This window comes from Rhinoraja longicauda, chromosome 13 (assembly GCF_053455715.1).
Source record: "Rhinoraja longicauda isolate Sanriku21f chromosome 13, sRhiLon1.1, whole genome shotgun sequence".
Classification (NCBI taxonomy): domain Eukaryota; kingdom Metazoa; phylum Chordata; class Chondrichthyes; order Rajiformes; family Arhynchobatidae; genus Rhinoraja; species Rhinoraja longicauda.
This window is the reverse complement of record NC_135965.1, coordinates 13,015,656-13,038,327: the sequence shown is the minus strand read 5'-3', so window position 1 is coordinate 13,038,327 and position 22,672 is coordinate 13,015,656. Positions and strand designations below refer to the sequence as shown.

At 40.1% G+C, this 22,672-nt stretch overlaps 1 protein-coding gene across 1 annotated transcript in view; it reads left to right on the top strand.

The window, feature by feature from the left end:
- LOC144599146 (F-box only protein 36-like) overlaps nt 1–22,672 on the top strand; it is a 46,760-nt gene that overhangs the window by 11,699 nt on the left and 12,389 nt on the right. The window contains exon 2 of the mRNA XM_078409881.1: nt 20,130–20,238. Coding sequence (XP_078266007.1) covers nt 20,130–20,238 — 109 coding nt within the window. The remainder of the gene's footprint in view (nt 1–20,129; nt 20,239–22,672) is intronic.

Here is a 22,672-nt window from a genome sequence, read left to right as displayed (position 1 = left end):
CCCCCCCCTCCTGCCCCTGTTGTGATATTGCAAGGACTACTTTGTTGTATCACAAGGACTACTTTGTTTGTCCGTGTAGCAACATGTATATATGAGAATGACGTGATCTTGGCGGGCACTCTGGTTCCAGGTGGCCATGAAATAAACAGCCTGAATTTGAAGCTCCTATATATATATATATATATATATATATATATATATATATATATATATATATGTAGATTGCATGTAATTGTATATAGTAATACCGATAGCAAGAGGTGTGTAATCCTGTGGTACGTTTGTTTTGAATCCAAATTTAATATTTCAAGTTAACGTGTTTACGCCGTATAGGGCAAGTAACAGGACTCGGTTACCTGAAATGAACTGGCAAGTGCTGGACATTGCCAATGAGTTCTCCTTATATAAACAGAGGATGAAACTGTGCCTGCAAGACTTAGAGATCACATCGGTGTCTAAGCAGGCAACAAAGATAAAACTCGCCTTAGGAGTAGAAGGACTCCGTCGTTTGAATCCGTCAGGTCTGAGTGAGGAGGATCAGCAGACTGCCTAATCCGCAGAAGACAGAGAGCATAGATCTTGACGTGCATGTTGAGAGCATCTTCTTTGACGACGTCGAAGACACTAGACATCGATTTGATACACTTCGGCAAACTCAAAAAGGAGGAGCTGCAGATAGAAACCTGTCGTGACCCTATACTGCATAAGGTTATGCAGTATATTCATTCCGGATAGCCAGTGACCATACAGGAGATACCTGCTGACCTGCGGCCCTACTGGCCTTTTCGAGACGAATTGGGCATGTCAAATGGGGCCATGTTCAAAGGAAGGCAAGTAATCATTCCTGAGTCGATGAGACAGGATATTCTGCATCAACTTCATGTTGGCCACCAGGGCATCGAAAAGACGAGACTTCTGGCAGGACAAATGGTCTATTGGCCCAACATGAACCGTCACATTGATAACCTTGTATGAAGGTGTAGTCAGTGCCAGATGCACATGCCAGAGCAAATGAGGGAAACACTCATACCACATGAGATACCGGTCACACCATGGACCAAAATAGCAATGGATATTTTTGAACTTGATAATATACAATATCTTGTCATGGTAGATTACCATTCCAAGTTTCCGGTGGTGCATAAGCTGACGAGCACCACGAGTGCCATTGTTCCTAATATGGTGACTGCAACATTTGTCCTCCTAGCAGCACTGACGGAAATCATCTCCGACAATGGTCCACAATTTGTTGGAGAACCTTTCAAGTCCATGTGCAGGCAATGGGGAATCACCCATACGACGTCCTCACCTAGGTACCCTCAGTCGAATGGACTGGTTGAGAGAATGGTATGAACAGTGAAATCCGTCATCAAGAAGTCCTTGACAACGGAACAGAGTGTAGCAGCAGCTTTACTCAATTTGCGTACTACGCCGATTGATTCTAAGTTACCGTCACCAGCAGAGATGATGTTTGGAAGACAGATTCAGACACCTCTACCCACTAACCTTGACACGCACAAGGCATACCAAGGGCAGAGGAACTTTGAACGACTTGAAGAGCGCAAGCAGCATATTAAGGCGCATTTTGACAATTCGGTCAAGAGACAAGACTTGAAACCATTACACATTGGACAGAAGGTCCGGGTTTTGTATCAAGCGACTCATGTCTGGATACCAGCAGAAGTGAGAACGATCTGTGACGAACCCCAATCAAAATCTTACATCATTGAAACACCGAATGGAAACAGATTAAGACGGAATCGAGTGCAGTTGAGAGATGTTCCTCCACTGGAGAAACCAGGCTTTGGTCCCCACTGCGTCACTCCAGACAGCAACAGGACTGAGACCAAATATAAAGAGGAGGAACGACCGGCACATAATGCTGATGGAGATTATGTGACACGTTCAGGATGCGTTAGTAAGAAACCTGCACATTACCATTGATAATCGTTACTAGTGCAGAATTATGGTGTTTATAAAAAACATTTGTGTTTACAGTATATTTGTTAAATATATTTTATTTTACATAAGACAAGTGGGATGTTGTGATATTGCAAGAACTACTTTGTTGTATCACAAGGACTACTTTGTTTGCCCGTGTAGCAACATGTATATATGAGAATGACGTGATCTTGGCGGGCACTCTGGTTCCAGGTGGCCGTGAAATAAACAGCCTGGATTTAAGCTCCAGCTTTCAAACCCTTTAAACACGTGTACTTGTGGTCAGTCCAGAGTCATAACAACGGTATAACAGATACCGGACCACGAAGTACAACAGCACCCACTCCATCCGCCCCTACCCACTTCCCCCTCCTCTCACCCCTACTCCCCCCCCACCCCATTCCCCCCTCCCCTGGCAAGTATATAGTAGATGGTCAGTCTTTTTCCCCTGGGATGGAAATGTCAAATACTAGAGGGTATAGTTCTAAGATGAGAAAGGGTAAGTTTAAAAGAGATTTGCAAGGCAAGTTTTTAATTTTTTCTTGCACTGAGAGTAGTAGATGCCTGGAATGAGGCCCTAATGGAGGTGGAAGATGCAAATGTGACGGCAATGTTTCGGAGGCATTTGGGTAAACACATAAACAGGCAAGGAATGAAGGGATATAGACAATGTGCAGTTACCTATAGATAGGATTAGTGTCATGGTCAGTACAGAGTTGATGGACCCAAACACCTATTGCTGTTCTGTCACTGGTGATCTACAACTTTACAGTCTGAAGTTATGGCATACTGTGTATCCTAGTGAATTTTTCAAATCTTGTTTCCTAATTAAAAAAAAAAAATTCTGTACTTTGATTTTCATTCACTCCATAATTTTAAGTTGTATTGAATATTTTTTTCAGTTCTATATGTAATGTTTAGCCATCACTATTACCCATGCTGAAGCTTAAAAAGCAACAATGTGCTTATACTTCTGTGGAACATTGTAATGCAATACAGCATCTAAATTCCTTTTATTAGAAATAGTTTGTAAAATGAAATTCTATTTCACCTTTGCTATGCTATAGAGTTGGCAATTAAATGGAATGCTATAAAATGGTTGAAAACTGAAACAAATTAAAACTATTTGGATGTATATTGAAACAGAACATCCCTGATTGGTGATAAGAGACCAATGTGGATTTTTAACGTGAACCCATGTAAACTTGTTATTCATGTGTCACCAAGCTACTGCATGTAGAACACTTTGTTAAATGTGTATCACAACATTGAGGAACCATTGAAAATGGAATCTGGCACATTCTGGTGTACATGCCATGTTAATGTTGAGATCATGCAATTGATTATATGACTATTTGTACCCTTATTGGATGAAAATCAGTGTTCTCTTTGTCAACGTGTATACCTTAAACACCATCATTAAATCTTCTTTGTTTGCTCTGGTTATTACATTATAAAAGTACATGTCAAAAATACTTTGTTTGCTGTGAAGCATCTTGGGATATTATGAGTCTGTGAAGGGCTCCATATATAAAAGGTTTTTACTTTTGCACTGAGAGTAGTAGATGCCTGGAATGAGGTCCTAATGGAGGTGGAAGATGCAAATGTGAAGGCAATGTTTCGGAGGCATTTGGGTAAACACATAAACAGAAATGCTTGATACCAAAAGATCAGAATTTCCACGGGATTGCCAGTGAAATATTGGAAGAAGATAAGGGATTGGAAATTTGAATGAACTTGACATTCTGGGCCTCTACTCAGTCAATCCTTGACTGCCAATTTTCACTTGTCTTTCGGGCAGGCAGATCTTGCATTTGACCTAAACTTGTTCTTGGCATCAGGGATGTGTGGACAGTATAGCTTTTCATTCTGGGAATTTCTTTGTTTCAATTTCCTTCCATACAACAAGTATGGCATTGGTAAGAAACTGATATACGTGCCAGCTTGGGGGAGCAACATCGGGCTCCATCTTATTTTCTCGCCTCCTTGTCATGGAAGATTTATTGTACTGAAGTAAAATAAAGTTTCAGAGCCATCTGGTTTCCAAGCAACTTGTCAGATGACTGATTTCTTACTCCACATTTATAAACTTCCCTGATTATGCTTATCTGGTGGTTGTCCGGGTAGGTTGATATATTTGCATTCTGTAGTGCTTGCATAGCTGCATATATGCCAATTTAAAGAACAGAGCTTTAGGATTTAAAAACTGTACAAGTCCATGTATCTCTGGTCATTTAATAGCACCATGAAAGGATTAAAATAATTTCCATCTTTAAATACTTTTCCAAAAATAGTAGAGTAGGCCTTGCATTATGGCGATAGAGTAGGCCAAGCCTTGCATTATGGCGATTTGGGCAATGGAAATTCTCCCTTGCAGAATTCATAAATCAATACCCTAAAGTTGGGATATAGATTAAAATTCACGCTAGTGGAGTTTATCTAAAGTAAAAATAAACGCTTTTTTTTCAACTCTTGCTTCTCAACGTAGATAAGTGGCTTTGCACTACGGAAAATTGTGATGCGGATAATTTTCTAGGAACACAACACTTTAATGTGGGATCACCTGTAATGATAGAAACAATGAGGGGTTATTATTACCATTTTATTTGAAAGGACCCTCCTGCACATCTGCACAAATGTTGTTCAATTTGCAAATTGAAGAAAGTCTTGCTGTTGCAAAAGATTCAACACACCAGAACCTCATCAATACATTTGGCTGCGATCTGTGATACGTGCACCTTAACTGTCCACAGAACACACTAGAGAAAGATATCATTGGTTATTCTGGTGCAAGTGAACTTTTTAATGCACGATAAAGTTGTTTTATGTGAAACTGTCCTTGGCTTTGAAATTTTAACCTTGCACAACTCCAATCTAATTTCTTCAAATTTTATTCACAATTAAAATAATCCTTGTGTAACTTTGATTTTTATCTTTTATCAATCTTTTTTTCTCATCTCTTTACTTTGTTGCATTATTTTGAAATCAAGTTAGATCAGTTCCCAGGCTGTTGTAACTTTTCCACTTGTGCTTGGATAGCTTTATCCATTCTCCCAGTTGAAACACTGCTCAGACATGTGGCTTGCTGGCTCATCTTAAGACTCGCTTTTACCTAGTTCTCCACAATTCCCTGATTTGTGTTTTTGGTAAGAGTTCATGCTCATGATGATTCCCAGCCATTGCCATTTTCTTTGTCATGCAGTTTCAAATAATAGTTCATAGCTATTTATTGCTTGACCAAGAGATTAATCTGATCATTCATGCATGAGTGGAGAACAGTTTCGATTTTGTGGTCCATCATTTTATTAAGTCTGCCCAAAATGCTTTGTGGAATGCAACAGGAGTTTAAATAACTCAGTCTGAAGAAGGGTCTCGACCCGAAACATCACCCATTCCTTCTCTCCCGAGATGCTGCCTGACCTGCTGAGTTACTCCAGCATTTTGTGAATAAATCGATTTGCACCAGCATCTGCAGTTATTTTCTTATGTCTATTCTGAGATGAATAATTAAAAACACAAGTAACTTATTAACTTCAATCCAGTTAAAATATTAGGCATGCTGTTACTTGACTAGCTCAAACATGTCACAGATCTTTAGTAAACATTTCACAGATCTCTAGTAACTACTGAAACACTCTTGCACATTCTCTGGGTAACTGAAAGCACTATTGCATTGCTACTGACCACATTGTTACTGATATTGCTTGAATTAAATGTAATTACATTTAGAAGTTCCCTTCTATAATCAAGCAAATAATAGCCCAATTATTGGAAAAATAAGTATTTTGTCATTTGTCATTGCAAGCTGAAAGACTGTACACATCCAGTTTACAATTACCCAGGTAATGATCATCTTCTAGTATTCAAATAGCACACGTGAAGCAGTAGTGAAATTAGAAGTAAACAGTTCTGTACTTTTGCTACGTTCTCTTGACCTACTTCCACTGTGGGAGAATGCTGTCCTTCATGCAAATCCAGATGTTGCGCAGTTAAATGGGCCACATAGATGGTGTCTGGAGATCTGCATTCCACTCCACTTCCACAGTTACTGGTGTAGGCTGATATATCATCCTATGAAACGTTTGTCATTATGCTGCCCTTTGCAAAGTTTGTAGCTTGAGTGTATCAAAATGTGGAGCTGTTAATAAAGAAGATCATAAGATATAGAAACAGAATTAGGCCATTCAACTGAGTGTCTACTAATCTACTGGAAAATGTTCAGTTTCCTGCCACTGCCCTACACGGCGTAAACACGGTAACTTGAAATATTAAATTTGCCTTTGATTGTGTCTCTTGATGTTACCATTGAAGCAAGATGGAGAGCATTATACCAGCATTGGAACTCAAGAATCGCTGTTTTATTGCTGACCTGGTGGAGGGCCAGCTTTGACCTGCCTCACTAAGAGTGATTCTAAATATTTTTCAAAAAGATGTTGGCAAGTGTGCAGCCAATCTGTTTTGGTGTATTATCAAGATGTTCATCTTGTCCACAAAAAGAAACTGCAGCAACTACAATTATTTGTTGTTTATTATTTCTAACAACATTATTTATAACAACAACTGTTATTTTCTTCCTGGGTGACACCTCAACAATAAAGCGAGTTCGGTATTCCGAACTCATAGGTCGTGGGGGTATAGAACTGTCGCAGGTCATAGGTCATGGGGGCATAGAATTATCGCCAGCTGATCTACTACGTGTAAACAAACCTTTGTTTCATCCGTTTTTTCCAAGTTTTTCTCCGTGTAGGTAAGAAAATACTGTTTTCAAAACTGTTAATTTGGTGTATATATGGTTAATTCGTAAAACTACGATGATTTTGTAGGTTATTTTGCTTTATGCAACGTGTTCCCTTCAACTCTCCCCGACTCTTTAACTTGTTCCGGAGGCGTGGAACCATGGCGGCAGCGGGGGTTGGAGGCAGAAGCTGCTGGGAGAGAGAGAGAGGGGAGAGTGAGAGGGGGGGGGGAGTCGGGTAGAGGAAACAGCAGGTGATAGCGGGAGCGTGGGGATGTGGGGGGGGTGTCAGAGGGTCCAGTGAATGAGCGCCGCCACTTGCGGGGGCTGCTCCCTCCCTCTCTCTCTCTCTCTCTCTCTCCCTCAGCACCAGCGAGATCTGCACTGCTCCTCCACTTTCTTCCCCGGCCCCGTCTCCCTTTAATGCTGCGAAATAAGAACAGACACAAGTGTTGTAGTTGTTGTTCAGAAGCCCCGCATCCCCGGGGTGAGTGGCGGCAGCGGTGAGGAGGAAAGTTTCCTCAAGTTTGTTGTTTGCGAGGGGGCGCTGCGATCTCTCGCCTTGTCCCGGCTCTGGGTCGGTGGCGATCCGCTCTCCGGTGAACTTTCGCCGCTCTCCGGTGAACCTTGGCCGGCAGCTTCTGCCTCCAATCCTCCGCCGCCACGGTTCCACGGCTCTGGGACAAGTTAAAGAGTCGAGTCGAGGGAGAGTTGAGGGGAACTCGTCGCATAAAGCAAAAACACCTACAAAATCATTGTGGTTTTTACTAATTAACCATATATACACCAAATTAACGGTTTTGAAAACAGTATTTTCTTACCTACACGGAGAAAAACTGGAAAAAATGGATGAAATGAAGATTTGTTGACACGTAGTAGATCAGCTGGCGACATTTCTGTGCCCCCCAAGACCTATGACCTGTGTATGCTCAGTCGGAATACCGAACTCGCTTATTCTGTTGATCTTTCAGAAAGAAAATATCTGGACTGGTGGGATGGACTGGAAGCTACTTTTAAAATTGGTGCTTGGGACAGCAGCAAACTAAAGTTCCTAGGCTAATGTTATACTTGTCATAGGCTGTCTATTGAAAGAGAAGCTTTGACATTGATACCTGGCTGCTCCATCATGTTTGGATCCATAGGTATATTGAGATACTCGCCTATTCCATGTTAGAAATGATCGTCCCATGTCCTTTGCCAATTTAGGATAGTGTAGAGTTTTTGGAAGGCTTCCTATTACTTCAGTTGGATGTACATGCTTGTTAAATGAAAATGAAAATAAAAACATTCAAGATGTTGGAAATCTGAAATAGAAACAAAATGCTGGAAATGTTCAACAGGTCAAGTGGCAACAGTAGAAAGAAAACACACCTTGCATCAGAACTCCCTGTTAATTGTTTCTTTTTCCACAGATGCTGCCAGAAGTCAGAGCAGCACAAGAACAGAATGTCTATGCTTTCCACAGTGCCAATTTACATTGCATGTTTGACCGCATGTGGTCTATATCCCTCAATTCCCAGTTTATCGAATATATTCTATTTTTCATGGTCATTAACTGATTTGTGTAGTGTGAACCAACAAAGTTTTTTTTTCAGAATCTGCTGGGGAAAAGCTACATGTTGGCCCTATCCTGCAGTGACATGGCATCTGCGAGGCCTGTTTGCCCATCTAGTTTTTTCTGATGCGTTGGAGCAAAAATATTCTAGTTACTGGAAAATCAAAACAAAAACACAGAATACTGAGCAGGTCAAAAGGCACCAGGACGAAGAGTAACGGGAGCAACTCTTTGGTTTCGCGACCCTCAATCAGAATTGGGAAAGTAAGAAACCAAGCGTATTAAATTACAGAGTGGAAGGATTAGAAAACATGAGTACTTATGGTAATAGACATACCCTGTGTTCTTAGCACTTTTAATGAAAGATACTTGACTTGAAATGTTGATTCCACTTCTTATCGCAAGATGATTCTCATCTATCTTGGCTTCTAAAGACCTACAGTGTTGTACTTTAAGCATATGGCTGAGATTGAGAAATGTCATCTCCCCATGTTCATTGACTGGTTTATTTTCCTTATCTGATTATGAAGTCTGCATTTTATTGGTAACTGGATTGAATATATGACAAGAGTTGAATAAGAGATGAAAGAAAGTAAAACATTTTCTAAATTATCTTCAGAATTTAATACCCAATCGTCATGGCTATCCCTTTAGGTCGTGGAAGATTGCTGTGTTTAAGAACCCTCAGGTGGCTTAGGAGTCCAATCCTGGCTTTGAAAGTTCTTCGTCATTCAGGGCAGGTAATTCCAGATGTCGGATCGGGCTTTGGTTGTTGCTGCCTCTCTTTCCATTTACTTCTCTTTTCTTCTAATTCTGCACATCTGTTGGCTTCGAAGGTCGGTGTTCCCTTTTGGATGATGGTTCGCCAGAGTTTCCTGTCCTTGGCATTGGTTTCCCAATTGTCGATTTCACATTTCTTCATGCTAGCTTTTAAGACGTCTTTGAATCTCTTCTGCTGTCAGCTTCTTTTACGTTTGTCTTCTTTAAGCTGGGAGTAGAAGGTTTGCTTTGGTAGACGCTCGTCTTCTGAACAACATGACCGGTTCATCTTAGTTGGTTCTTGATGATGAAGGCTTTGATGCTTGATGTTTTTGCTTCATTCAGCATGCTGACATTGGTTCTTCTGTCTTCCCAGCTGATATTTAAGCTGCTTCGTAGACATTGTTGATGGACCTTTTCAAGTGTTTTCAGAATGTGTCGGTATGTTGTCCAGGTTTCTGATGGAGAAAGGAGCATTGGAATCACCACTGCTTTGTACACTAACATTTTGGTGTCTGTTCGGATGTCACGATTTTGAAAGACTCTCATTCAAAGACGTCCAAAAGCTGTTCCAGCACACAATACCACTCTTAGTAACTGTAATGCATTATCCCTTTAATGGAATCGGACTACTTTTAAGTAGCTCCATCTTTGGGCCACTGATAACATGAGCTGTGATTGAGCAAAGAGGTAGTGATACCGGCAAGGTTAAAAAAATGTTGAATCTGCATATGACAACAATTTAACATTCCAGCTGCGGTGCACTGAATTGATTTGGTTCATCACGTTTTCTGAGCCCATTTTTAGAGCGCATCCAATTTCATAACTAGCATCAGTTCATTATGTAACAGATCTTATTTTCATTATTTAATCTTCAGTGTGCAGAAGAAAGTAAGGGAATAACTACAAGGATTTTCTAAAACTAGAACAGTTTCATCTTCCCCATTGCTCTTCCTATTGTACTTGAGTGTAGCTTAATTGTATTTATGGTCTGATCTGATTGGGTAGCATGCAAAACAAAGCTTTGCACTGTACCACATGACAAAAGTAAACCTAAAATTGATCGATTTTGCTCACAGCTCAATTTATTTTTTTCATACAACTTTGGTATCTGCTGGGAACTTGCTAACAATGGCCAGAACTTATTGCCCTCTTTACCTCTCTTTATGTAACAAATATTTCTGACAGACAGTTCTGCACAAAATACTGATTTTAAATACAGTTTGGCTCATAACAAAGTTGAAGGGCCTGTTTTCAAGGTTGTACCGCTCTGTGTCTCTGAGTTTGGAGGTGAGTTTGGTTAGTATAATGTTGTTGAAGGCTGAACTTTTGTTAGTTAGTAGGAGTCTGATGTTGGTGCCCTTGTCATCTAGATGCCCCAGAGGCGAGTGTAGGACCAGGGAGATGGCATCTGCCTTGACTTGTGGCAAAGGTAGGCAAAATGCAGTGGATCAAGGCTGTCTGGGAGGATTGAGTTAATGTGCACCATCACCAGCCTCTCTAAACACTTCATGATGGTGGATGCCAATGACACTGGACGGTAGTCATTGAGGCGCATTACCATGCTTTCCTTTGGCACCAGGCTGATAGTGGTCGTAAACCAGCTCAGGACTTTAGAATTGAGGAGTGAGAGATTAATGAAAACTCCTGCCAGATATAAAGTCCAGTCAGAGAATGGAGCAGTAGCCTCTTTCCCTGTATCCCTGTAAATTCCTGGATCTATCCAGATCTTGTTTGAAACCCATAATTTGATGGTTCTAGCTGATACCTGAACCCCTTGGGAACTGAGGAAAATCCTTTTTTTATGCAGGCAGTGATAATGTGTTTCTCCCACTTGTCTGCCTATTCTGCCAATCCATTTCCTTTCAAAGCTTTATGCTATTGTCCAAACTGTCTATCACACCTTTGAACTTGATGTATACATACATACTTTAATCTCGCGTATCCAAATGATTTAATATCAGGAAAACACAGTGGTCCCAGCACTGCCCGATCGCATATGCTACTGCCCATCATCATCTATGCTGGTAAAATAACCATCCACCAGTTTCTTTGCATTTTGTTTTCTAACGGTACATTTTATTGTCTAATATTTGTCATGGCGAGTTTGGAAAAATGTTTAATATTTTGAAATATTTAAGAAGTCAAACTATCACACTAGAGCTGTAAATAAATAAGTCTTTGATAACTTAAAATAGTTTCAGAATGGAGTTAATTTTGTTTTTTGCTTTTGTTTTCTTGAAGCCTGGGATACAAAAGAAGATAGGAGGAAGGATATACAAAATTGCAGGCAGGTAGGTGACAGTATGTAGGAGTTGTAAATACATTTTGGGAGATGCCATTCAGATTATAAATTGGACAGTTGGCATGAAGGGTGGGGTCATGAATCTAGTAGTAACGTGAAATGCCTGATTACCAACACAGAGTTAGTGGGATGTCAGAGCATTTAGAAGTATGATCTTGGTGCAGAGTTGCAGTAAACTACTCTTGAGATGTTGGATCTGGAGAATGGAATGATAGTCAACAGCCCTTTTGGTATAGATATATGAAGTTTACTGAATATGGCAACAATGGGAAGATTAGATGTTTTTGATCTTGCTGACAGAAGTGTCAGATAAAGGTTTTCCCAGTGATTGATGTGCAATGGCTCCCAAAGCATAGAATACAACATGCACGGTGTGAAATCAGATTAGGGGTGGGGGGGATGCAAATGCAGTGACCAACAGTGTGAGATAATGGGATGTGAGCTTTGATAAGATGATGGGAGGGGGGGGGCTGCAAATGATGAAACCCTAGGAGATCAAGGGAACTTGTGAGTATGTGCCCAGTGCGATCCAACACTGATCATATGTTGACCCAATCATTCCTGGTATCTTTCTCGTAAACTTCCTCTGGAGTAGCAGTACATTGTCTGATTTAAACCAATGTTTTTCCTGCAGAAACTTATGTTTTATTCCAAACTAATGGTTCATTTATGTCTGAACTCTCTTGGTACCCAATAATGGGATATTAATAGAAAAAAATATTGCAGATGCTGGTTAAAATCGAAGGTAGACATAAATTGCTGGAGTAACTCAGCGGGTCAGGCAGCATCTCGGGAGAGAAGGAATGGGTGAGGTTTCGGGTCGAAGTCTGAAGAAGGGTCTCGACCCAAAACGTCACCCATTCCTTCTCTCCCGAGATGCTGCCTGACCCGCTGAATTACTCCAGCATTTTGTGTCTACCAATGGGATATTAATCTAAGCTTCTAAAAGTTTTATAGGCGAATGGTTGCAAGTGGTTTGATTCCACTTAGAGATGGTCATTGCACAGCACATGTGATTCATATGTTATGCCAATTAACTGCCATGTCTGAATGCAGTCCAAGCTTTCTTGCAGGCAGTCAATTGTTGATTTATTTTCTGGAAAACTGTTGATAGAATTTATCATTGCACACTGACCATCAACGACTGTCCCCACTTTGAACTGGTAATGGAAGGAAGATATTTGATGAAGTAGCTGATGCTAATTAGGCCAAAGACACTTGCGGGATAAATTCTTGCCGCAGTCTAAGGTGATTTATCTCCAACAACCGCAAATATTTTCCTTTGTATTTAGTTTGACTCTTGCCAGCAAATAATTTTCTCCTTTGTCCCATTGAAGCCAATGAGAATCAAAGGTCCTTAATGCTGCTTTGATGTGAAAAGTAGTCACTTTTTCTGCCAGGATTTTGGCTATTTTGTTCTTGCTTGGTCCAGGAGGCTAACAATTGAGGTTAGATATTTCATGTTGTTGGCTATATATCAGTGTTACAGCTCTATTGGAACAGTTGGGCCTGATCTGCAGCTCAACTTGTGTATAGTATGACCTTTGCACTGTGTGGATCTCCCTGTTTTATTTTACATCTCGTGATGTAAATCAAATTATCTAAAGACTGACTTCTGTGGTGATTCTCGAGCAAGAGCATGAGGTCTCAGTTAAAGATAATTGCCAATACTTCAGATTGTTGCCCCTGAAAATGGAATGACACTGAATCGGTTTTCTCCAATTAGAAGAAGTCAAAAACCACAAATGTTGAAAATCTGATGCAAAAACATAAAATGCTGGACACGTTCACAAGGTCAGGAAGCATCTGTGGAAAGAAAAACGTGGATTCTGTTTAAAGTCAATGACCTTCATCAGTTCTCAAACATTAATTTATTTTCTTTCCCCCTTCTCCTAAGATACTGCCTGGCGATGTGTATTTCAAGTTAAACAGAAGTTCCAACATTATTCACTGCTGAAAGTGGCAGGACCACAGATCTAACGATCAGAGCTGCTGGTTGTGTCCGACCTAGGCTTCGAAAACAACATCTGCTATTGGATAAAGGATTCCTAACAGACTGGCCGCAGTCAGTCAGGATGGGCCCCCACCATTCTCCCACTCTGTCACTCAGCACAGGGGCCCCACAAGGCTGTGTGTTAAGCCCCCTCCTCTACTCTCTCTTATGACTATGACTCTATATGACTCTATAGCTATGACTCTATACCAACCCGCAACACCAACACAATCATTAAATTTGCAGATGACACGACAGTGGCGGAGCTGATCAGTGAGGGCGATGAGTCAGCTTACAGGGAGGAGGTACAGAGGCTAACAGGCTGGTGCTCAGAAAACAACTTGGCACTCAACACCAAAAAAACAAAAGAGCTCATCATCGACTTCAGGAAGAAGCAGGATAACCATCCCCCACTGCACATAAACAAAGGAAGAGTGGATAGAATCTCCAGTTTTAGGTTCCTGGGCACCCACATCTCAGAAGATCTCACGTCTTCAACCAACACAATCTCTCTGGTTAAGAAGGCACAACAGAGGCTTCACTTCCTAAGAATACTCGGGAAAGTCAACCTGCCACAACAGCTGCTAGTGTCCTTCTACCGCTGCTCCATTGAGAGTGTCCTGACACATGGGATCATGGTGTGGTGTGGCAACAGTTCTGCAGCTGACAAGAAGGCTCTGCAGAGAGTCAGCAACACAGCCCAGAAGATCACCAACACACGTCTGCCTGCCCTGGAAGACATCGATAGCTCCCGTTGCCTGCGGAAGGCATCCTGCATCCTAAAGGACCCATCTCACCCCGCCCTTCACTTGTTTGACCTTCTGCCCTCAGGAAAGCGCTACAGGTTCATCAAAGCGCACACCACAAGACTAACAAACAGTTTCTACCGTAAGGCGATCACCACACTGAACTCTGCACTGAAAGCACACCACCCCCCCCCCAGACAATATTTATACTGTACAATACCTACCTCTGTGCAATACTGATATATTCATTTATAATATTTATTTTTATAATACTATTCTGTGCAATATCTTATATTCTGACAAGGTGCAATCAATATCTCTGGTAAGGGTGCATACGCAGGCATAATGTTAATGCGTGTGTGAATGTGTCACAGTGTGTGCACGAAGTGTATGAACAGTTTTTATTTTTCTCACTCTTTTACTGTTATTTTATTGTTATTTTTTATCTAGTACATTTGAGCTTCGCTCAGGCAGTGCGCCTGAATTTCATTGTATGCACTATAACGACAACCCGAAATTTCACCCATTCCTTCTCTCCCGAGATGCTGCCTGACCCGATGAGTTACTCCAGCATTTGGTGTTTACTTTCGATTTAAACCAGCATCTGTAGGTTTTTTTTCCTACACCATTATTTATCAGGTTATAAATTACAAGCAGTAGAAAATAAAATTCATATCATTTGTGAATTTCGAAATCATTTTCAGCAGCTTGTTTATGTAACAGAGAAATTAGACTCTAAGCCAGAGCTTTCCAAACTTTTTATGTTGGCGACACACTTTTTAGACATACATCATTTCGCGACACAGTAATTCAGTTTTACTAGCAAACCGGAGGTTAAACCAACCCCTTATAAGAGATACGGACACATAAATAAATTTTAATAACGAAATGTATGGCGACACGAAATATCTCATGAAAACCCTTCATTTATATATTTTTTAATTTATGATTTGTAAGATAATAAGATACATTAACAAGATTAATGTGATTGTTATCATTTATGAGTAGGGCTCGGGGAAAAAAAGGCAAAACAAAAAAAAAGATGGGGTTTTTACGGCAAAAATTCGGCAATTTTTTTCATTACTAATCAATGAATTAAAATGCAAGAACAGACATTTTTGAAGGTTTTCTTGTGATAAACTTTTCCTATCATCAGCAAGTAAATCTTTATATACTGAAAAACTTCTCACAACACCTGCTGAAACCAATGGCACAAAAGCAAAGATTCATTCATTTTTACTACATTTTAAAACGTAAAATTTTCTAAAATAATTTAAATTTGGATTTCTGGGTAAAATTCTTGAAAATTTTATACTATAATCATTATTTGGAAGAATTTGACTTTACAGTTTCAAGAATCTTTATTTGTTCTACAGTTGCGAAATTATTATTTTCTCATCTTGAAATTGCATCAACTACCAAACGATGTGCATAAATATCGTCCAGCTTTGTATTTAATCATCTTTTTCTATTAAGTTTTTCATTTAAAAATTTACTTTTGAACTTTCTGTTTCATAATTCTTTTTAATAATTTTTTTTTTTTAACATTCATTTGTAAGTTTCGATGGATTTAATATATTTTTTAACTTTTTTAAATTTTTATGGGGTTTTTACGGTTTTTTGAAAAAAACTATACGGCAGCTGTATTTTTTCTGAGCCCTATTTATGAGTAACAATATGTAAATATGTGCAAGAATTTAAAAATTGAATAACCCCAATAACTTACCATTTTAATGAGATACATGAGCTTGATGAGATGAACACAGCTTTTGAATATTTGGTGGAATATTAAATAAAGACACTCGCATTTCGTCATCAAGAATTTTTAAGCATCCACGTTTCAGTGACTTTAAGTTTGTCATTGTTGAAAAGGATACTTCACAAATGTATGTAGTATAAAACTGCAGAAGAATGTTTAACGCTTTTTTAGCTATGTTTGGATGCATTCTTGAAACACGAATCCAAAAGCTGTCTAAGTCATCCTCTTCATACATCATTAACAGACTCCGATCATTTTTTATTTCAGCTAATTCTTCTTCAATAAGTGAAAAGTTAATTGTTGCAGTTGAAAGAAATGGATTTCTGATCCAATCATAGTCTTTGATTTCAACATTTGGGAAGTAATGATGAACTTTCTCTTCGAGCAATGTTAAATGGTCAACAATTAGCGAGCTGATATCACATTTTAGCTCGCACTCAGCAGTTTTGGAAAACATTTCAAAATTTCCTTTCCTTTTCCAAATTGGCTATCTTGTCTCTCATAGCACAATTTTTATCTACTGCTGTTAAGATATGTTCTCCTTTTCCTTGCATACTGGTGTTTATTTTATTCAAATGTTCAAATATGTCAGCAAGATATGCCAATTTTGTGCACCAAAGTTTGTTTTGAATTAGATCGCAGAATTAATTTTGCTGATTTTCCTCAAAATATTTTAACATAATTTCCCTTAATTCGTATACACGACAAAGCACTCGACCTCTTGAGACCCACCCTGTGTGTAGTATAAGATTTTTAAACTTTGCCCCCATTTCTTCACAAATAAGAGCAAATAATCTTGATTTGAGGTCTACTTTTAATGTAATTGACCATTTGAACCACTTTGTCCGTAACTTTTCTTAATTCATTTCCAATGGTTTGCGCGACTAGTGCTTCGCGATGTAAAAAGCAATGAGTAGTTATAATATTTTCATTCTCTTTCTTTGCTAAAGCTGTAAGACCTTTTGTTGAACCAACCATTGAGGGTGCGCCATCTGTGCATAATCCTACACAATTTATCCATGGCAAATTATTTTCCTTCATGAAGCAATCTAAAGTTTTAAATATGTCTTCACCTCTAGTTCTCATTGGAAGTTCTTGACAACACAAGAATTGCTCAATAATTCTGTCATTATGAATGAAACGTATAAAAACCAGTAATTGTGCTAACCCACTTACATCTGTAGAAGGGTCTCGACCCGAAACGTCACCCATTCCTTCTCACCTGAGATGCTGCCTGACCTGCTGAGTTACTCCAGCATTTTGTGAAAAAATTCTTTCGATTTGTACCAGCATCTGCAGTTATCTTCTTATACATCTGTAGATTCGTCTAATTGCAATGTAAACATCATATTATCGTCTTGAAAAATATCCTTCATTTGGAGCTTAATGTCTTTAATACGTCTTCCAATCGTGTTATCTGCCAAAGGGATTTTATTAACTTCTATCTCAAATTCGGGCCCAAACATTGTTCGAACAATAGCACAGCAAGATTCCTTTATAGCGGTTTCGGCAATAGTGTGTGGCTCCTTGTTTTTGGCAATTATTTGAGCAACCAAGTAACTTGCCTCTTGAGCTTTCTCTGATGTCTTCATTCTCTTGGCGAATGTTGCAGACTGCTTCTTTATAGATTTTGAAAGCTCAATAAAGTATTCTACTGATTTTTCTGACAAATGACTGTGTTTTGAGGTAAAATGACACTTTAATTTGTTTGGTGCCATACTTTCATTTGCAAATATATCCCCACAAACTAAACACTGGGGACAAGGATTGTTTTCATTATCAGAAAATGTGAACCCCAGTTTCATATAATCTTTATTGTTTAAACGAGGCTTGGAAATTTTTCCTGTACACTTCTTACCCACTAATGCAGACCGTTCAACAGTTGATTCTTGAGTAGTTTCCTCTATAGCCGCTACATTTTGTTCATTGTCAACGTCATCTTCACCAGCTGTTCTTTTCTTAATTAGAAACTTATCCATTTTACGGGTAATTCAAATGCAATTAATGAATAAAACTGTGAATTTATTATAAAGTTTTAAGAGTAACTAAACATGAAATTAACAGCACCAGCACTCCAGCAATGATAAAGTGAGAGATCACGCTTTGCACCCACTTAGAACAGCCATACGAGACTGATGATACTTGCTAATGTCAAGTGTGGTATAACTTTATAGTCAGATGTTTTCTTTAAGTTTCGGGGCGGGCGAAGACGCTGCCGCTGCCGGAGCTCCCGATGTGGGCCCCCTCCCAGGGGCCTGCGAGCTTCCGATATCCACGCGGCCCGCAGCCGCAGGTGGTGAGTACAGTCCGCGGGCTCTGCGAACCCGAGCCCAGGTAGTCCCTGCTGGAGGCCGCCAGCTCCAAGTGTTTGGCCGATGGTAGGCCGCAGCGGGAACGGAGACACGACCCAGAAGTTAAAAGGTCGGGTCCCGTTCCGAAGAGACAATCTTCCAGTTACCCCCCCCCCCCCCAACCACACATAGTACACAACCACAAAAAACACTACATTACATCTAAACACTTCAATTAAGACAAAAAACAACAAAAAACACAAAAGATAAACGGACTGCGACTTCACATAGTTTCCCCTCACGTTCGCGACACACCTACTCACTACAGGCGACACACTAATGAGTCGTGACACACAGTTTGGAAAGCTCTGCTCTAAGCGATGATTACTTGGAGGCCAAGACTATCCTTCAAAGCAATTGTCAAAACCTTGGTCTAAAGGTGATGATTTTAAACAACCATGCTCCACAGTCAAAAGTTTATGGACAACAATTTTATAAAGGCACTGTTTAAGCAGGGATTATTTATATATAGCTAACATGATTGATTTAGTTGGAAGGAAGGAGTATCTTTGAAGGTTTTTTATTTTATGTAATTGACATGAATTTTTGAAAGAAAGTAATAGTCGATGAGTACTTTTGTGACTAAGGTTGTTACCAGAGGTTTTTCATAGAACACTCTGTACTTGGTCTCCTGCTTTCTGCTGTATCCATTTATAATTTGGACTCGAGTATGGGGGTATGATACAGAACTATGCAGATGATACAAAAACTCATTGTGACAGTGGACCTTTGGACTGGAGAAAACTATGCAGATAATCTGGTCAGTTAAGTAGAAAAGTGGCAAATAGAATTTGCTCCTGAAAAAAATATAAGGCAATTGGGAAGTTTCTTGGGTTCTAGGAGCAGAATTAGGCCATTAGGCCCATCAAGTCTACTCCACCATTCAATCATGGCTGATGTATTTTTCCCTCTCAACCCCATTCTCTTGCCTTCACCCCATAACCCCTGATAGCCTTACTAATCAAGAATCTGTAAATCGCCTTTAAAATATCCATTGACTTGGCTTCCACAGCCGTCTATGGCAATGAATTCCACAGATTCCTCTGACTAAATAAATTCCTTCTCATCTCCTTTCTAAAGGTATGTCCTTTTATTCTGAGGCTATGGCCTCTGGTCCTAGACTCTCACACATGGAAACATCCTCTCTGCATTCACTCTATCCAGGCCTTTCACTGGTCGGTACATTTCAATGAGGTCCCCTCTCATCCTACTGAACTCCAGCGAGTACAGGCCCAGTGCCTTCAAACCCTCATCTTATGTTAACCAAAACATTCCTGGGATCATTCTGGCAAACCTCCTCCGGGCCCTCTCCAATGCCAGCACATCCTTCCTCAGATATGGGGCCTGAAACTGCTCACAATACTCTAAATGCAGTCTGACCAGTGCCTTATAAAACCTCAGCATTACATCCCTGTTTTTCTATTGTAGCCCTCTCAAAATAAATGCATTTGCCTTCTTTATTTGATTCAACTTGCAAAATTAACTTTTGGGAATCCTGTACCAGCACTCCCAAGACCCTTTGCACCTCCTGTTTGTGATTTATCTCCCCATTTAGAGGGGGATAAAATATTTTTTAGAAAGGGATGTGGCTTGGAGATGAGCATAGGGAGGAGGAGCAAGGTGCAAGAAAACGAGGACAATATATTGAAGAATATTTATTAGGAATTTGTCATCACCCATGTTGTTGACATCAACACCTGTAACTTATGACTTGAGCTTGGTTGAATTTCTGGAGTGGACTTGACCTGGTAAATGTGTTTTTCATTTTTCAGATGGATAGCTCTAAAAATATCAGCAAGTTGATTTCTATACATTTACCAAAGTATCTTTCATTATACATTTATCATGATGAGATTATCAGATTTTTCAATGTACATCTCATCGCAAATGTTAAACTTCCCCATTTTAACACTCTAGATCTACATGTAAATGATTTTTGTTGTGCAGATTATGTTGTGACAGCCTGTAATTCCACATGAACACAGGTAATCTGGAGGTGGTGGAAAATTTCGCTTCGAAGTGAATTTCGAGATGTGCATCCTAGTGAACAAAAGAATACTTACCAAGACTTCTTGGATGATCATAATCTACAAGGTAAGACAACTTTTAAAATTGTGGTAGATTTCATTTATTGAATACTTTGAAATGATTTTTGATCAATTTTCCTCCTGGGATAAATAAAGTTATATTGTATGAGTATATTATTAAAGACAAAGTGTACAGACTAAATGCAACCTCTTATAATTTCCCAGTTATAGCCTCTCCTAGCATTTACTTAACAATTAAGTGATTAATCTACAATCAATTAGTACTATTCATAGCTTAATTCAACTGATTAAAAAAGGTGATTTATTTTTCTGTTTGGGGAATTTTTTGAAACGGTATAGTTGAGTAGAAATCCAGTTTCCCATCCTCCTGTTTGAAAATGAAGCATTGGAGACAGATGCCGAGGTGGTGGTAATTGGGCAAGATGGTGATCGGCAGATGGACGGAGTGAGTAAGAAGGCTTAAGGTGAAAAGGAGACAAAAGGGTGTCAGACCAGAAATAGAAAAGGAGGTGGGAATTGTAAAGCTGGAGGAAAGGATAAGACTGGAATGCGAAGGAGTTGTGGAAAGAGGGGGGGATAAAAGAGAAAAAAAGGGATGGGGGCTAGGTGATCCCCATATGGCGGAGGGGAAAGGAGATTGGTGACAGTGGGGTAGTGGTGGGAGATGGAGAGAAAAATATGTGCGGTATGGACAGAGGAAAGATAGGGGATGTTGGGGGGGGTGGTATTACTTGAAAGTGGCAAATTCAATGTTCATATTATTGGGTTATAAGCTATCTATAAGGAATATGGAATGGCACAGTTTTTGTGTGGCCTCACTCTGGCAATGGAGAAGGCAGAAAGGACAGTATGAGATCAGGAAGGGAGTTAAAATGATGGGAAACTGGCAGCTTCAGCAGGCCTTGGTGGACAGGGCACTCTTTTGCTTTATGAGCTAAATATTTAGCATAGCCACAAAGGGGTTGAAATCTTCTGACTCCCTTATTGCTGCAGCACATAGATTTATATGGGTGAATTTTGAAGTCTAGGTGATGCTGGATAAACCCTGAAAATTTTGTTTTTGCGACGTATATTATCAAATCGGGATCACCAGTTTAGCTTGATGAGCCATTCTACTTGAATTGTGATGCTTTGTTCTTCAAGCAATGGTAACAAGATCATGACCTGTTAACCTTTGATACTATTCTTTCTTGTATGGTGTTTGTATATTTTCAGATGAACTTTGGCCACTCTTAGATTACATGTACAATAATAGAATTTAAACAAGATTTCATCATGGTTTCATCATGTCACAAAACAATTTAATCTGTTTTAATCCATTGTTATATATTTAGTCCATAACGTCTTTGAGAGAGATTTTATATTTAATCCTATTATTCCCAGTGTTTGCAGACAAATGATTTTACTACCCTGCTCCACCTTATAAAAATGTTAGTCTTTTTCCCTTCCCTTTTTTCTCTCCGTCTTTCTCCCTCCCTCTCTCTCCCTCCGTCTCTCTCTCTCTCTCTCTCTCTCTCTCTCTCTCTCTCTCTCTCTCTCTCTCTCTCTCTCTCTCTCTCTCTCTCTCTCTCTCTCTCTCTCCTGGAGGCCTGCCACCATTGATTCGATGAACCCAATCTGCAATAATAATACCAGTATGCACACTTTTGATTCTAGAAATATACAATGCCTGATCAATTGTGGCCAGTGACTAGATCACGGTTTCAATTGAATGTTTTAGCACTGGATGCAGCATTTTTTCTAGACAAATCTCGTATGGATTATCATGAGGTTTTAGCTGCCATTTTGGAATGGAAAGTGTTCTTTTCTTTTTTCTTGATAAATAACTAATTTTGAAGTGTTGTTGTTTCCACTTCTCTCTGCCAAGACCTTCCTGTGCAGTGCCCGAAATCACTGTGGGCCTGTTCTGAATCATATTGTGACAGTCTTCAATGATTCTAAAGCCAGATTTATTTTAAAAATCACTCCATGCACCTGTTCCAGCTGTAATCCAGATTTTTTTTTTAGAGGTCTGGGTTAATTTTCACCAGTGCAGGCAGTCTAGCTTTAAATGGTTCCAGCCATTCGTGATATTAGCCCCTGATGTGTCCAACCGATCATCCGCTCCACTGCCAAGCAGCAGGTCACAGCCGTCGCTGTACCCGGCCCCCGGGACCAACAACAGGCTGCAGCTCCACCCGGCTCACAGACACCGCGCTGGGCCCACAGCCCCCACCAGGCAGAGCCCTTCAGCACTGCTGGGTCCTACTGCCCACCCCCTACTACAGGTAACTACAGCAGGGGCTCCACTGGATCTCCCCCTTCCCCCTCCAGCCAGTTGACCCCAAGTACTCCCCACATCGGTCCTCATGCCCCCCTCTGCCCTGCTAACCCACCACCCCCCCCCCACCATACATCCCCTCCACCTGCCCCCCTGCCTCCATCCGACCCTAACCCCCACCATTGCCGGGTGTTCACCATCCCCCCTGACCTCCCCCTTT